The sequence below is a fragment of the Balaenoptera acutorostrata genome, chromosome 9 (assembly GCF_949987535.1).
Source record: "Balaenoptera acutorostrata chromosome 9, mBalAcu1.1, whole genome shotgun sequence".
NCBI classification, from domain to species: Eukaryota; Metazoa; Chordata; class Mammalia; order Artiodactyla; family Balaenopteridae; genus Balaenoptera; species Balaenoptera acutorostrata.
The window spans coordinates 3,340,680-3,357,568 of record NC_080072.1 but is presented as its reverse complement, the minus strand read 5'-3'; the positions used below and the strand labels follow the sequence as shown (position 1 = coordinate 3,357,568).

Sequence of the window (16,889 nt, the reverse complement as noted above, 5' to 3'; positions counted from 1 at the left end):
GTCTTCCGGGCTCAGTTCTTGGCCAGAAGATGCGTTCTCTTGCCTCGTTCACCGAAACGTTGTGGCTCTGTGTCAGCCGGCGGGGCTGCCTGGCTGGTTCTGCAGACCCCACGGCAAGAAGACCACGGGTGCGCGGAAGCCTGTGCCCTTGGGGGGAAGGCTTGCATCCGGCTCGCCCTCCAGGCCCCTCTGCTTCTGTCCCAAACAAACAGGAGCGCCAGTGTTCGCAGACGTCCGCCCGCCGTGACGCTTTCCCAGTTCTGAAAGGATACTCGTTTCCACCCAGACACTGAGAAGACTTTAAGGAAGCGGAGCCAAGGCAGATTAGCTCACCGAAAGGAGAATCTTCACTCTTTGAGGAAAGCTACCGTCTGGTCAGCTTCACAGAGGTCAAGTGGCTGGAATGTAAGCTTGGCCACTTGTTGTTTGATTCAGGAAGTTTTCACTGTTTGCAATCAGAACCACAACCTTAGTGCAATAGTATATTTATTATTTTTTGTTTTACAGTAATTTTGGTTGCCATACAAGAGATTTAAGGATTGGGAGAAAGTGCAAATTACAGGAGCTTGTTTTTTCTTTTTGTTTTTAATAAGGTCTAAAAAGAATAAAAGCACAAAAGTAACAGAAACAGATAATGCGAACACGTTACACAAACTATAGTGTGAAAAGTATGTTTCTAAAAAAAAAAACAAAAAAGTTTGTTAATGGGAAAAAATCAATATTTGTGGCCCACACGCAAAAAGTCATTGCCAGATCACCCTAGGTAATGCTTGCTTGTTCAGTAACTCAGAAAAAAAAAAAAATCACTGTTTTATTAACTAAAGTACCACAAATAATTCACTTTGTGATATGTAAAGTTCAGCAAATCAACAGTCACATTGAGTCATTTTTATATTATATGGATTTACTTAAAATGTGCACAGACACCCTGGAGAAGGTATCTTGGCAGGTATACATAATTTACATTTTGAGCAATTTTGGTTTTGTGTACACAATATTACAGAAACTAGGCATGTAAATGCAATTTATTTAAATTACAGTATATAACAAAAGTGGATCTTTTTAAAACCTGGAATAGTATTAACATGATCTTTATATGAGCAGTTTAACATCTGTTTCACCATTAAAGGGGGGCATAGGGTAGGGCCTGGTCCTGACATGTCCCAAGGGGGAGAACAGTGGGCGGTGGTTTAAATGAGGAACTATTGCTTTCTGTAGCAAACCTGGCGAATAGAGCTAGAGACTGATTCGTCTTGGCAATGTGTTTATTTTGTCGGTCAGGGCAGGTTCTGATGGGTCCTGTTACTTTTCTACAGTGAGACAGTGTGAAACAACCGATGTCACCAGCTCTTTTGTCTCTCAGTCTGCTTGCTTCCGGTCAGTTGCACGTGACTTGAAGTCTCTCTAAGAAAGGGAGTAGCAGCCAGCTCTCACCTTCTGGTTACCAAAGTTCAGTAACCCCAGCGCCCCCAAGTTGCCGTTGGTTACCGTCTACCCGCGGCCTCCTTTACTCTCGTCCTGTCTAGCATTTTGCCTGGCACCGAGCAGAGAGGTAATACCAACAGTCGGCAAAGGAGAAAAGAGCCACGGTGAGGTGGTGTACTTACTGGATTTTGCCGTATCACCAGATGGAAGACAGACAATGGCCAAACCAGCGTTTTACATTTTCTGAACTACCGGGCAGCCTCAGCAGGCCACCTGTAGTATCTTGGCTTGAAATTTCTCTAGGGTAACATTTGTTCATCTCATGATGGAAAAATTGAAAGTACACGGAAGTGAAGCGCCTTAATATTCAATTGATTTCAAGTTGGAATGGATCTTTCAGATACAAAGATGGACCTGCAGAAGGTTTTGGAAAAGGAGGTCCAAAACTCAGTTTCCAATTCAGGGGCATGTGGCTGGAAAGACGGGGTGTGTGGTGAGTGTGTGTGTTTTGGGAGAAACTGCTGCATTGTGAATTACAACCACTTTTGCAGAAATAATTGTCCTTCGATGACGAAGTTCTAGCAAAGATAGAAAATATAACACAGCTCTGCTGGTTCAGATGCATCCAAATAAGGTTGATTTAAAAAGGTCATACTTTTATAATTATTCCACAGAAATAGTATTATTAAATCACAAAAGTTTTTTTTTTCTTTAACTTTCTAGCACTGAAGTGGCACAAAGGCTGCCTAGTAGACCAGCCACTTTTTTTTCTTAAAATATTGTGCTTATAAACTATCTGTACAACTATTTAAACTTGCAGTAAAGAAAGAGATGATTTTAAATCGCTAAATTTTACGTATTCATTCTAGAGCTGTTCCAGACCTAATCAGACACTTGATTGTGAGCATAAAGAAAAAAAGGAAAAAAAACAAACCATGTTTTTATAATTAGAGATGGGCTAGGCTAGTTCTGAAATCATAATAAAAGCCAAAAACCTGATATTCGAGTTTCTTCCATATGTGGGAGAGCATGCTGACCCCTGACTGAGTGTCCTGTGGCTCGTGTGCCCGTGGCGACCTCTCTTGGACATCAGAGGTACTGTTACAGGGGAGGGGCTCCAGGGGAAAGAATGCGGCGGGGCCCAAGAAAGCCTTGCCGGAGGCCAGACTGGCGGCCCACGAGACCTCTCTGCTCTGCCCTTCCTTCCTTCATCTGCATTGCACCCTCATCCTGGGTTCTGTCTCTGCGCCACACCCGCTGGGTTTTCAAAAAAACCTGCTGTACTATTAAGACAAGCTGGTGGGATTCCTGGACGCTCAGAGGAAAAGGGGAGAAGCTCTTAAGTCCCGTCTTCCTTGGCCTCGGGGGGGACAAAGGGGCTGTCTCAGCTGTGATGCTTCCCCTTGGCCGGGCTCAGAACTGGGGGTGGCCGCGGCACACGCCCACCGCGAGCCCTGTGTCATCCTGCATGTCAAAGTGGTTGCTTGCCTGCTCTGATCTTTGCAGAATTCAACACGCTTTCGATTTTAAAAAAGGCCGAAAGGCAGAGAAGCCCCTTCCCACGCTCCTGGGGAGCTGCTCCTGGCAGACAGCTGCTCCCCTCCTGCGGACACTCTGGGCCCAGCAGCTGCACGCCGGCTGCTTCCCACGGCCAGGTCTCCCTCCTCCTCGGAATCGTGACTTTGTGCTTTGACTAACTCCATGTGACATCTGTTTGGCCACTTTGGAATTATGCTAACAGATTTGCAGAAAGAAAGAAAGAAAGCTAAGCAAAGCTGGGCACGATCCCATTCGGACAACCCACCACTGCCAAGAACCTCATGGCCAGAGAACCACGGGTGCACGTCGGAGGAGACGGGGTAAAGGATCCACGGGAGGAAAGTTTCTCTACCTTCCAAAGGGGCACCGGCTACACACATCCGCGGGCGTCTCGCTGCGAGCCAAGTCCAGGAAGGAAAGGAGCACGTGGGCGTGAGTGCCCTCTAGGGGGCCGCAGGCTGAGGAAGGCCTTGCGCCCGGGCCCGGGCGGAGCTGCCGGACGGCAGAGGAGGCCGCGGGAGGTATGTGTCTAGAGTGCAGTGGGGTCTGCCTGCAGGAGCAAGGGGCCCGCGCGGCGGTGGGCATCTTCTGGGCCTCGTGAGGTCAGGTCGCCTGCGTGCAGGAGGCAAGCTGCGCACCTTTCCACCTTAGAAGCTCTCCCTCCCCTGGTCCCCTCTTTGACAGAAACAGCCCAAGGAGCCCACACAGAGAGCCGGGGGGTTGAAGGCCCCTGCTCAGCCACACCAGGGACACACGGCATTTCTCTGGGTAGCAGGAGACCAGCCCGCGGAACGGGGTTGGCGCTCGCCATCCAGACACTTCAGTGCAAGCCCATCTCTATTTATAACAAGGAGTCTGTAAAGGAAAAGCGCAGCCACCCTTATCTGTCCAGCAGCTGTTTCAGAGCCCTTTCTATGTTCATCCTGTGCCCGACCCGAGTCACGCCCAGGTCTATGAGGTCGTCTTTCTGGAGGTTCGGGAGGTGGCTGCCGTCGATCTCGTTGTCCATGAAGGCCTCTTTATGCTCGCCCAAGTTGAGGCTTTCCAGCCAGTCCGCCACGTCTGGTTTGGTCCACAGGTGGACAGGTTTAGTTGTAAAAGGCTTATTGGAGATTGGCTGTTGCAGTATGGAGGGGGATGGCGACCTGCTGCGTCCCGCTGGGTTCAAGCCAAACAGGTCCCCGGGAGGGGGCTGGCTTGGGAGGCCGAAGACATCCGAGAGGGTGGGAGAGGGAACCGCGGCGGCAGCGGACGGGGGCGCAGGCAGGATCTCTTTGTTCAGCTCTGTGGGCGAGACCACGGGGCTGGGGGCACGTCTTGGTCCTGAGGTCCTGCTCTCATAGTCTGGGGGCCGGCTCTGCAGGGTGATGGGCTGGGAGGTCCCAGGGCGAACCGTGAAGGTGACCGTCGTGCTCCGTGTACCTGAGACGGTGCTCATGACCTCCGGGCCTCTGAAACGGCAGCAACAGAGAAAACCATCACAAGTCCGCTCACCACGTCCCGAGGAGGGGGCGGGAGACACCCAAACCACACCAGAGCATCTGACGGCAGGTGCGCCGGCAGTGAGCAAACGCTTTGCCAGGCCGGGGGCGGGGGGGGGGGGGGGGGGGGACACGAGCGGGAGGCACCAGAGCACACGGGGCGGCCACTCACCGGAGCCTGGCAGGTTGGGGGGCCAGGAGACCTGGAGACGGCCCGAACCAAGTCCTGCTCCCTGGCCGGGGCGTGTCTGTGCCACACCAGTACCGCCTGAGGAAGTGGCATCTTTTGCCTCCATTTCAGCAAGCAGAGGGAGGGGCACCCTTGAGGAGAGACCCTCCCTCTTAACCGCCTGCCAGAGCTGAGGCTTTCTGGCTTAAAGGACAAGCGCAGGGAAGGGCACCGCGCGGGCTGGCCCTGTTTCAGTGCGTGGGAAGCCCCGCGGCTCCCTGGGGGCGCTCACGGCCGCCGCCGCCGCGCCAGCGTGAAAGGGTCAGGGTCAGGGTCAGGACGAGGAGCTTTATTCACGGGCGGGAGTGAGCCGGAGCCGGGGCCCAGTCTGTCTGCGCTCTGGACTGTCCTTTTGCTGCTGTCTGTCTGTTTTCTCTGCCACGGATATACATTTGGGTGAAACTACCAGTTGGTTACCGAGGTGCCTCTCAGCCTGGTGACACTTCCCCACTCGATGCTACGTCGAGTATGGCATCTCCGCGTGAGGAAGCAGCAGCAGGTCTGAGGGGGGACCTGTGCCGACTCAGGCTTCGATCCTGTCCTGAGGAGGAGCATTTCCAGGGGCGGGGGGTGCACGCGGCTGGGGCCCGCATCCCCCACCGGGCGTTCAGATACGGTTTCCTGGAGGGCCAGGGGCTCCAGGGCCGGATCTGTTACACAGAGGAGACCCCTGTTGAGAACTTCCAGGGGCCTTGGTTACTGGTTGTACTGGTGTACTGGGCACCAGCAGGTAAAGGCAGCCCCAGGCGAGACTCTGAGGATGACCCCCCCGCTACTGCCAGGCTGGTTACTCAGAATCAAGAAACAGGAGCCGTCCTGGTCCAGGGCGTCACCCGCAGGGAGCGGGAGCCACCCCTCCGGCCCCCAGACCTCGGTCCTGGAGAGAGAGAGGTGGGCCGTGCGTACAGCGGGGATTTAGGATTTAACCTGGAAATTCTGGTGCTCAAGTAGGACTGAAAGCTGCTCCCCAGTTCCCACTCCGGAGGGCCCGTCTCCCCTCCGTGCCTGCCCCACGCCTGTGGGCACACCTGTCTGGGGAAGGCTCATTTGAACCACTTTGAGACAACAGCTAAGCTGAGGTGGCAAAGCAGCTCCACCCAGAGGGGGTTTGAGTTGTTAATTGGACCTTCAGGCGGGAGAGGGGTTTTTGTGAAGCGGGTCAGTATCTCACAGGAGCACGTGGCACTTCCTCTAAGGCGACTTTGCGTGGCGCCGGGCCTGTGACCCTGACTGGGTCGACTGGGGCAGTACAGTTGGGAAGTGACCTTGTTCGTCGGGCTTTGTGAAGCAGAGGCAAGTTAATCCCCCGAAGTGACAGCAACTGCTTTAAACCCAGCAGCCTGTAACAGTGGGCCTCTCTGAGCCAGAGGTGGGTGTCAGCACCACCCTCCTGTGGGAACACCCCAGCGATTCCCAGGTAGTTGGGATGTTTTTTAAAAGGAAGGCTCTGCAGGCAGCTGTGTGTGTCGTCAGAAGCAAACAGATGGGTGGGCAGTGAGAACGAGGGACAGGAGAACACACCAGAGAGAAGAGCTTTCTGCACACGGCACTTACTTCTGTTCAGCACGACCCTCTTCTGTTACCACCCATCATGGGAGCAAATGGAAATGACAAAATGGAATGGATTGAGACAACACTGCAAAATTAATTACAGTTAAAAAAAAATTTTTTTTCGATGGATGAAATTAAAGTGACAGCACAGATGCTGGCCGAGAGTCTACCCGTGGTGCTCCTCTTCCAGCCACCGAGGGGAGCGGGCAGTGCACAGAGCTGCCCGGAAGAGAACGTCAGGGGGCATCGCTTTCGTGTTTAGCATGGGAAGCTCACAACTGTGCCTTCCTTGGCTGGGGATGATGTGAATATAAAGAGAAGCATCCAGGAAAATGTTAAGAAGGAAGATGACGTCAGCCTCTGCTTGAAGTCCCCTGAGAGCCAGCTCAGTGCTGATAGCCAGACTTGGGTTCCCGGGCTGCCTTTGTCTCCTGCAGCTTAGGAAGGACAGATCAGCGTTCCTGGTTGGGGGAGGCCGTGCTTTGCGTCAAGTCTACACCAAGAGAGGAGAGCCCGGCAGCTAATAAAGGGGGTTGTCAGATCTGGCCCCATGCTTGGGGCCACCCACGGCCCTGCGGACTGTCGCCGTGGAAAAGAACCAGCGTGTTTGAGGAGCCGAGCGGAGGCCTGCCCGGGGCCGGTCCACCCTGCCCTCCTTCTCAGCGGCTTGATTGACTCTCAGTTAATCAGGCGGATATCATTCACTGGATCTCCTGGTTGCAGAGATCATTATGTTGCTAAGCAACCACTGGGTTCCCGGGTGGAACACACAAGAAACTGTTGCCCCGATTTAGAACACAGACACATACACACTCGCACACACACGCCCTCTCTTGGGCTGTTACTCTCTATCCTGCCTCTTAAATAAAATCCCTATGGGAATGTGAGGATTAAAACAGAAATGGAGGGTTAACTGACACCCCGAGAGGCGCCGTTAGTTTATCGGTCAGCTGAGTTCAGTGGGGTCGGGGAAGTGAGGACTCAAGCGGCCTTCCCATGGTGTTCACAAATGCAGTTCGGCTGTCGAGCAGTGACGGGCTGTGGGCCAGAGGCCGCTCAGCGAGCCGGCGCTGGGGTTCCGGACCCGTCCCGCACAAGCCTCTCTCCAGCACGCCCGCCGGACCTCTGCCTTCTAGTGACTGTAGGGTTTTCGTGAGGAACCCCTGTCTTGTGTGTAAAATGGCACTTGTTTCCAAACTGCTCTCTTCTTAGTTTCTATCTTTATAGCACCTCCAAAGGTCGGTCGTTCAAAAGACAGGGAAAGTGGCCCGAGGTGTTAACAGACCTGCACAAGGCCTGAGCCTGGCCCTGGCTCCCGGCTCTGAGCACCGCGAGGCCCTGTGTGTCTGCAGTCCCGGGCCTGGCCCGCAGAACGGCGGCTGGATGTGGGAAGCTGGTTTCCCAGATCAGGAAGTGACGTGACTCGGCCAAGCAGACGGGGTTGGAACTGGGCGGGGGCAGGGGGCTGCCTCGGCTTCAGCAGCCCTCTCGACACATCTGAGCAGGTGGGAAGGCACCCAGTTTCCAGCGGGAGGTACCCATCCCCTGATACACTTTGGCTGACTGGTCCTGGCGTCCAGACTGGGAACTGAGAGCGTGAGAATCAGACTTGAAGGATAAAATGCTGCAGCCGGACCAGAAGAGCCCCTTCACGAACCCGTGTACGAAGAAGCAGGCGACAGCGAGCTTCACGACCACCCTCCCTACTGTCCACCGCCTTATCCATGATTCCAGTCCCTGACACTGCCTGAACGTTTCAGTTGCTGCCGTGAAATGGTAAAGCCTCCGTGACGGCGCTGAGGTGATGAAAGTGCCATTGAGCAGCTTCTGTTACCGACTCAGCTTTGAAGTCTGTGCTCTGGGGCCGGCTGGGCAGAGGTCATTTTTTAACAACCCAGACAGATTTATTTTAAAACCAAGAGGCTCTCAGGATAATATTGCGGAGAGCCAGCGCGGAGCTGGTGCCACTGGCCAGGCCGGGGCAGCCGGAAGCCGGGGGGCATCGCCTGAGAACCGGCCGGCGCTCCCCTGCAAGCGGCCCGGACCCCCTGGGGGACCTGGAGCGCCGCGGTTGCCTCCCGGAAGCGAAGGCCAGTCTGGGTGAACCAGAGGGGCTCCCGGGGGGTTGAGCCGCTGCCGGCGCCCTGGACGGAAGCCAGTGGGTCCCCCGCAGGCATCCGCTCACTGCTCTGACCCTCCTCCCAACAGCCAGAGAATGAAAGCCAAACCCACACTGACCTTCCCCTCCCCTGCCGTGCTGACAAAGAACAGATTTATCTTGCTTCAAAAACGATGCCGGGGTTTCCTAGGTCAAGCCCCTTTGTTTTAGGTCAAAGTGCACGTGTCAGACTCCATCATCTACCCGCTGTCTCCGGAGCAGAGGCCCCAGGACCCCACATGGGCCTGCTCATGAGCTTCCATGTGTCACTGTGACCCACCTGACTGCATAGCTGCTGGGTCACCTTCATGAAACGAAAGTCAGTTCAGGCCGAGCCTTTGCTCAAGCCCTCGATGGCTGCCACCACTCAGACGCAACCCAGCCCTTCCCGTCGGCACGCGGGACCCCTCGGGGACCCTTCCCCCGCCAGCCCTCCTTCTGGTCTGGCCAGTTTCTTCGGCGTGGAGAGCACTTTCCAGTGCCTGGGCTTCGTGTTTGCTGGTCCTGGTGCCCGGGATGCTCTGCTCCTGCATTTCTGCCCAGCTGGCTCCGTTGAGTACTTCAGGTGGTTCAAATGCCACTTCCTTAAGGAGGGTCACCTCCGTCCTGCCCATGGTCGCTGACCCGTTGGGACATCTTCATCCCTTTGCAGTGCCTGCGCACTTTGGGTTCGTCTTGTTTATTATTTCTTATCCATTCCTCCTTGCGAATGTAGCCCTTCGGAGGAGGAGAGACCTTGAATGTTTTCTTGTTCAGTGAGGAATCCTGGGGCCCAGCCCGGTGCCTGGCACACTGAGGTAGTCAGTAACCCCTGGTCCAGTGAACAATCCATGACTAAATCTGCGCCCAGCTTCCCGGGGCCCAGGCCTCCTTGACTGTGCACCCCTTTTGTTACTGTTCCCCCTCAGGCCTGACCCTGGGCTCCTACAAAGAAGCCCTCAGGAGGCCACGGGGCTGGGCTCTGGCTCATTTGGCTTCCCAGCTCTGTACCTGGGGAACCTCACCCGACTCTGTGACTTTATGGAAAACACCAGGTGCCCTGAAACGAGGGGAGCGCTGCTCGTGTGTCTAGAGTTCCAAAGGGCTCCGCCCGGCGGGCCGCCCGCTGCAGGGGAAGGCCGTGCTCGCGGGTGTCGGCAGCGCTCTTGCGCCTCTCCGGCCGCTCGCGGTCATCCTCTCGCGCTCTGAGCTTTGCAGGGAAGGTCCGGGCCTGCAGCGCGTCAGGAGCCTGTCCCGGGCCTCCAGCCCGTGGGGCAGCTTGGGGCGGTGCTGAGTAGGAGAAGCAGCCGATCACCCCAGAGGCCTCGTTCTTAGGAGGTGTTTCCGGATCGGGCCTGGGGGGACGCCGCGAACGCTAGGTAGTAAAGAAAATGACGTGATCGTCTTCTTTTCGCCAACACGTCTGTAGTCAGGATGTCGGCAGAGCCCGTGTCGTCCCTGATTTCGGGGGACACGTGATAGCAGAAACCCACGCACGGCTCAGGTTAAGTCAGATGTACCCCAGTAAGCAAGGGCCTAGTCGCTCAATGTCCTCTTCTTCCCGACCCTGCCCGGGGTCACTGCACCTCAGAGTTAAGAAAGAACCCGAGGGCAAAAGTAACTTACAGAAGGGGCAGGGTCACCTGAGGTTTCTGCCCTCTTAGCGGACAAACAATTGTGGAGCAGCTCAAAAAACTGTCCCTTTCTTGGGCGATCGAACTTCTTTCTGTGGAAATGGGGTGTTTGCACTGCTGCTTGTCTGTCGTTTCAACGAGCATGGTCGGTTTTCAGTTTTCCCTAAAAAAACTCATTTCTTTTCCCTCACTAGGAATCTTCTTCATCCAGTTTCGTGCCTCATTTTGCCCAGGGCCATTCACAGCTCGTAATTTGTAGATGCGTTTAAAAGTAGCGATGAGACACCCAAGCAGGTGAGCCTTGGCTGGGAGTGTCCTGGGCTCTGTCTGATGCCTGAATGGCTGAATCCCAGGCCTCTCAATGAAGGCACGACTCAGCGAAGCGGAGGCCTGTCCCAGGGAGTGAGTGTGTGTGAGAGAAGGAGAATGTAGTTGAGTGCTGCCTGCTCATGAGAAGGACCTGGTGCCCGGTGGCTCTGCCGAGCAGCTGCCCCCTGCTTACCCTGGTCAGTCCACCTGTGGCTGCAGCTCACGTCCACTGGGCTTTGCCTGATGAGGCCGTGAGATCGGAAAAGCCAGAGTAGGCAGGCGAGTGTCCAGCTTAGTGCCCGCAGTCAGTGACTGACCTTTCTCCTTGTCCTTGGGCCTCAGGCCGACCTGTTCCTGGTCCAACTCAGTGTAGCAGTGAGTAGGGAAGGGGAGGGGACACCGCCTCGGGGAGGTCACCAGTGCTGGAGGCCGCCTGGTGACCACCCTTGCACCCTTGCATTATCAGTCACCAGGTAAGCAGAGAAGATTTCTGGGTACTCAGCTGGACTCAAGGGGGGTTCCGAAGGCCGGAGAATAGCCCTGCCCCGGTGAGCTCGGCCCTGCGGCTGTTCGTTTAGGTAGCGGCGCCTTTCTTCCAGGCTAATCCCTGGCTCCAGCGAGAGGGGAGGAGTCGAACCCTGAGGCAGCTCCGTAGGTCGGAGTGCTTCTCTGCCTTCCAGCCGAGTGCCTGTGGCCAAGGGCTTCACCTCTCTGACCCCCAGTTCGCTCATCTGCACTGTGGGAGCAGGTTCAGGCCCTGCCTCTGGTGCCTGTGCCACATGATGCCCGGCATTTGGTGAGTGCATAATAGATGTCAGCTAATGCTTGTACCGTGATGGACTGGGGTATGAATAACAGAAGAGACTGGAGGTGGCTGTTCCTGGCAGCTGAGCTTGGGTCGGACAGAATCAGTCTTGCAGCTGCGCTCAAGAAGTCCGATAGGATTCTGCCTGCTGACCCCTGCTCTGAGGCCCCTCCCACCCAGGGAAACCCTAGAGACCCCTGCAACTCGGAGACCCCCTCTCCTGTGAGCCCCAAGGAGCTCACCCAGCCAGGAGAGGAGCTGGGGAGGCCTACGATCTGAATGCCGTTCAGAGAGGCCCCTGGTCTCCTGGGTGGGAGTGCTCCGGGAGCACGGTGCTGTGCAGGCTGCCCCACTGGCCAGAGCAGCCCTGGAGTTGGTGCCCTTCTGCATCTTCCATACTTCAGACATCGCTAGCGGTGGGAAGTGCCAGTCAGAAGACCTTGGCCTGGTCCTGGCTCTGTCTTCTGCTGGCTGTGCACATGGACAAGCCGCTTGGGCTCTCTGAGTCTCCATTTCCCCTTCTGAAAAATGGGTATAATTATACATGCTCTCCAGCAGCTGTTAGAAAGATTACTCACCCACGTCCAAGTGTTTTGTAAAATATGAAACACAGCGATAAAGCATCTTCATTGTTGTACTTCCACATAACCTAGCAGCTGAAGACCGGTACTATTACATGGCGGAGCCAGTTTTAAACATTTCCTTGAGACTTTCAAGCACGTAATACTTGCAGGTATGTGTGTACGTACGTCCACCGGAAACGGGGAACTTGTAAGGAATCTCTGTTCAGCTGGGGTGCTCTTTGAACGCCGCTCATGATGGGTGCCCCTTAAAGGACGGTGGTGTCGGCGTGCTCCTCTCTACCGAGACTGGCCCATCGACATTCCTCTGAGGAGTCGTGGGAGCTGTCCTCGTAACTTACTTACACCCACACCGAACGATAACTGGGAAAATTGTGGCTCTCAGCCTGCTCTCAGGACCCAGCCGTAGTGTGATATTGCTATTAATGGACGTAGATGTTTGAATCAAACGCCTGCCCAGCAGGAGTATGAAGAACGACTTCGTTAGTTGAGATGATGAAACCTGAGAGTAAACATCAGTGGGGGAACGTGAAGAACCCTGCTGCCTGGGGACCCGAGAAGTGGTGTGTGTCTTGGGTGAAGGAAACCGAGAACCGTGAGTGACGGCCAGAGGCACTGGGCTCTGGTGGGGATCATCCACCAGCTACAGGCAGGGGGTCGGGGGCCTGTTACAGCGTGGGTGTGCCTTGACAGAGCCCTGGGGTTGGGTTTAGGACTGGCCCCCCCATGTGCGACCCCCGGTTCCTAGGCAGTGCCTTACGCTCTGCCTGATGTTGTGAGCACCCACGCGGGGAGGACCGGATGCTTTTCTTCCACGATGTCTGCCCTGGGTCAGGATGGGCTCCGGGGTTGCATTTCACTCTGATAGTGGATCCGCAACCCGGCCCCTCCCCGGCCTCAGACCAGTTAGTGGTGGGAGGAGGGCAAAAGAGCCCCTTACGCACATGTGACCACACACACGCTGCTCACTCGACCCCCGGCCGGTGCACCCCTCCCCTGCAACCCCTGGGTGAGGCTCCAGAATGGCCTTTGAGGGGTCCTGGCCAAGATCTGGAGGACGTGGGAGGAGAGAGCAGGGCTCCTCCTTGGAAGCCAAGGTGGGGATGGCCTGTGTGGCTGTGTCTCGTCACGTGTCTCTACGCGGGGGCCACGTCCTGCCGGGCCAGATGTGCTCAGCTCTGCTGCACCGGCGTCCAGGGGACGAGAAAGGAGCACGTGAGTGTACGACAGAGGCGGCCGACACAGAAGGCTCTAGGAATTTCCCTCTCCGTGTCCGCTTCCGTCGCTCCCAAGGGCATTTCCTGGTCAGCACTGGCCGGGACGGGAAAGCCCGGCTCGGGATGGTCTGCGCCCACGCCGGCCGCTGCACTTACCTTGGAGCGAGGCTGGCAGGCTTGGTTCCCGTTGGCGAGTCCAGTCCTTCCCCCGGCTTTGCCGATTTCTCTCGGTTCATTTGCTGCAGGATTGAGTTCAACTCACTAATCACGTTCGCCTTTGGGCCGGAGAGAATCGGGCTTTTGACCTCCGAGATGTCACCCCACAGCCTGGAGGTCCTCGGCTGGATAACCTTCGTGGTCCCGGGCTGGGCCCCACCGGGGGGCGGTGGGCGTGCCGGCGGGGGGATCACAAAGCTGTCCACGTCCTCCTCGAGCAGCGCGTCGTGGTAAAGGGCGTTGCCTTTGTGAATTATGGGCTTCATTTTTGGCTTAGGAGGTACTGGGGGTTTGTCAACCGTAAACGCTTGCCCGTCTGCGTAGACCGTGCAGGTGTCCACGTTCTCCCCGCCCTCGGAGGACAGGGTAGAGATGCTGGACACCGTGGAGATGGTGCTGGTCGTCTCGAGGTGGTGGTCACTGCTGCTCCGGCTGTCCGCCTCCTCGATGCCGGAGTCCGTGACGGCGTCCAAGCTTTCGGGGGGCGGCAGGAATGAGGCGGGCAGACAGTTCGAAAGGCCAGCTGGCTTCTTACTGTCCGCAGAGTTGGTGGGCTGGCTGGAGTTCAGCGAAGGGGACTGGGGGGCGTCGTTTTTCTTCTGCTTGACCAGGTCTGAGAGTGCGGGGACAGAAGCAACGCGGTCATCGGGGATATCAAAACTGTTCGCAAATTCCAGTGGGGGAGGCAATGGCTCTGTAAAAATAAAATCCTCATCCAGATCCACAGATGCCAGAGGTGGGGGAGGGATGCGGAACGGCAAGATCACCGCCTCCTCCACGGAGCCCGCCGCCACGACGGTCCTGCCGGGCGCGGCGGCCGCGGGCTCGGGGCCAGCGGGGATCGGTAGAGCACCTTCAGTTTCGGGAACACCTTCTGGCACCTCGGACGGCGGGCGGTCCGGCTGCGTGTCTGCGTCGGCATCCTCATCCTCCTCCTGCAGGAAGTCGTCCGAGCGGGCCGCGTCCGCGGTGTGGACCATCAGCAGCCCGGCCGACTTCTGCTGGGACGCGTCTGCGATGCTGACGAGCATGGCCTTCTTGTCGTCCCTCCGCTCCTTGCCCAGGTCCGTCTCGTACTTGTTTTCCGTCTCCTGCCGCCTCAGGGGCCCCCGCGTGTTCTGCCTGGTGACCGGAGGGAAGCCCGCTTCCCCGCTGGGCCGCATTTTGGTGTCGATGTAGAGAGGTTTGTTGAGGTCGGCCTTGGGGGCCTCCCCCTTGGGGCCCTGCTGGGATTCCTTCAAGGCTCGGTCCCTCGCAGAGAGCGCCAGGGCCAGCGGGGAGCTCGGGTCCAGCAGCCTCCCTGTGAGCGGGTGGACGTAATTCTCGGGGCCGGCCGCATTGCTGCCCTTGAGGGGAGCTGCAGGGCTGCCCTCAGGCCCCTTGGCTTTGGACGTGGAATTCAGTGGCCTGCCGGCCTCACCCTGAGCTCCGGCCTCGCCACCACCCACGAAGTGGTTCTCGGGCTCCCTGGTCGCTGCCCCTGGCGTGGGTGACGACAGCTGCTCGGTGCCGTCCTCCTCGCCGAACCCGCCCTCCTCGGGGAATGTGGAGGGCCGTGCCTGGGGGGCGGGCGGCCCCAGGCCCACGTCCTCGTCCCCCAGGTCGGTGGACAGGAAGGCCGGCGAGTTCCTCCTGGCCTCCAGCCGCTTCTCGCGGTCGCGGACGGCCCCGGCGATGGCGGCGGCGAAGGGGCTGCTGACGGTCAGGCTGTCGTCGGGCCGCAGCTGGCCCGGCTGCTCGGAGGCCTGGGGCTCGATCTCCACGCTGCTGCCCTGGCTGCTCTTCCCGCTGCTGCTGGTGGAGGGCTCCTTGACGATGATGGTCGGGATGGGGATGGAGCACGTCTTCTCGGGGCTGTCCTCCACGTTGGACTGCTTCACCAGCATGCCCTTCCGCCTGGCGGGCTTGGCGGGGACGTAGACGGCTTTGCTGGCGATCTTCCCGACCTCGGAGTACGGGTTTTCGGGCATCTGGCCCCTCTTGCCGCGGAAGTTGGCCTGGGCGGCGGCGTGGCGGCCGTAGAGGTCCCCGGAGTCCAGGGAGTAGCGGTCCAGCTCCCCCCGGAGGTACAGCCCCTTCTCCCTCATCATGGCGGCCACGGTGTCGGAGCGAGCCGCTGGGGACACCTTGGTGGCGGAGTTCTGATTGAACGCGGGCTTGATTGTCCCGTAGACTCTGGGAGTTGGGGACTTGGGGCAGTTGTAGGCGGTGGGGGAGGGTGGTGGAGGAGAGGGGGGCACCGACTGTGGCGGGGGAGGGATGTCCTCGGAGGTGTCCGGCATGGACAGGCTTCTGGTGAACTTGAGCATCGGAGGGGCCAGAAATTGCCGCTCTTCCCCCGTTATTCCTACAAGTAGAAGGCAGGTTTAGATATAAATCACGGCAATAACAAACACCACACTAAACTCCTAGGATGGTGCGACACGCTGTGTCTCTGCAGACTCACAAAGAATCACGATGCACACTTGTTCACAGAATGCAGCACAAGCCACGATGCCAAGAGGTCACGTGGCCCATTCCGAGCCCAAAAAAAAAAAGAAAAAGAAAAAAGGAAAAGGGAAAGGCCCCAGAAGGCACGGAGTGCGTGCTGTTGAGATGGTGCCCAGGGCGACGGGTGCGAGCGCGTGACTCCCCGGGGTTCGTGTGCGCACGTGTGAGCGTGTGTCGGGGGCAGGGGTGGCCTGCATCAGGGGCATCCATCCCTTCAGGCTTGGCCAGGGCCCCCGGCGGGTGTTTTTGGGTTTGGGACTGAGGCTATCGAGCTGCATGTCGGAAATGAGGGCACAGGGAACACAAGTGGCTGCACTGGCTGATGGGACGCGGATGGTGCTGCTGTCCCGGGGGCATCGGAGCACCGACGTCCTGCAGGTGCTGCAGGTATGCGGGGAGGCCTGGCGCCCTCGAGCAGAGCCCTGTGCGTATGGGGACCGTGGGGTGGCCTCGCCCGCGCGACAGGAACCCGTTTTGTTGCCTGACTTCTCTGGGCCCCCTAAGGGTACTGGAGCTCCCCAGGTCCTCAGGAGGATGGCTGAGCGGCCCTGGCAGGAGAAGGTGCTGCAACACGCCCAGACCCTCTAACCCAAGACCCCAACCCAAGCCGGGAGCAGGATCCTGACCAAACACTCGGCTGCCTGCCCCAGCGAACCTCTCTGGGTCCTAAGACCCTCTGGGCTGGGCTGAGAGGCCCGGTGGTTTACCATGGTCCCCACTAACCACAGTCCGAGTTGGAGGACTGGACCTATGGAGCCCGTGGGTGTTGGGTGAGGGAGGGTGCTGAGGGCCCGCAGGGGCGATGGCCGCATCCGGCCGTGTCGGGCCCCAGAGCTCTGGTGTGTCCACTGGGTGGACTTTCAGATTCTTTCCGACAGTTCAAGATATAAAAACATCAACAGAACGCACTCCGGACACGGGAAGCGGCACACAGACACGGATGCTGACAGACGTCAAGTACGAGGGTCTCGCGTGGGGGGTGTGCAGGTTTTTCAAAGAGGTAACAAAACAAATTACTTCAAATCAAAAAAGCTCCTAGGACAAACTACAGTAATTTATTCCAGTGAAAACTGCCATTCGATAAGGGTATTCCAAATTTCACATGCTCCTTGTGGGAGGGCGTTTTGGCAGCGCCAGGATGGTTGCTCAGAGGCCTTCTCGCTGAGAGTGCATGCGTGCTGGCTGCCTGACAGTTACGTTCTCAAGGAGCAATAATTTAAGAATACGCCTTATGGAGTAAACTGTCACATTCACATTACAGATGCCGAACTGTAA

The 16,889-nt window shown here is 57.3% G+C and overlaps 1 protein-coding gene across 5 annotated transcripts in view; it reads right to left on the bottom strand.

Annotated features, from left to right (window-relative positions):
• Positions 1 to 301: 301 nt before the first annotated feature.
• SHANK2 (SH3 and multiple ankyrin repeat domains 2) overlaps positions 302 to 16,889 on the bottom strand; it is a 473,760-nt gene continuing 457,172 nt past the window's right edge. For all 5 annotated transcript variants that reach the window (XM_057553698.1, XM_057553701.1, XM_057553700.1 and 2 more), the window contains 2 exons: positions 13,065 to 15,471; positions 302 to 4,415 (listed from right to left, as the gene is read on the bottom strand). In XM_057553698.1, the coding sequence (XP_057409681.1) occupies positions 3,845 to 4,415; positions 13,065 to 15,471 (2,978 nt within the window). In that variant the 3' untranslated portion in view covers positions 302 to 3,844. The remainder of the gene's footprint in view (positions 4,416 to 13,064; positions 15,472 to 16,889) is intronic.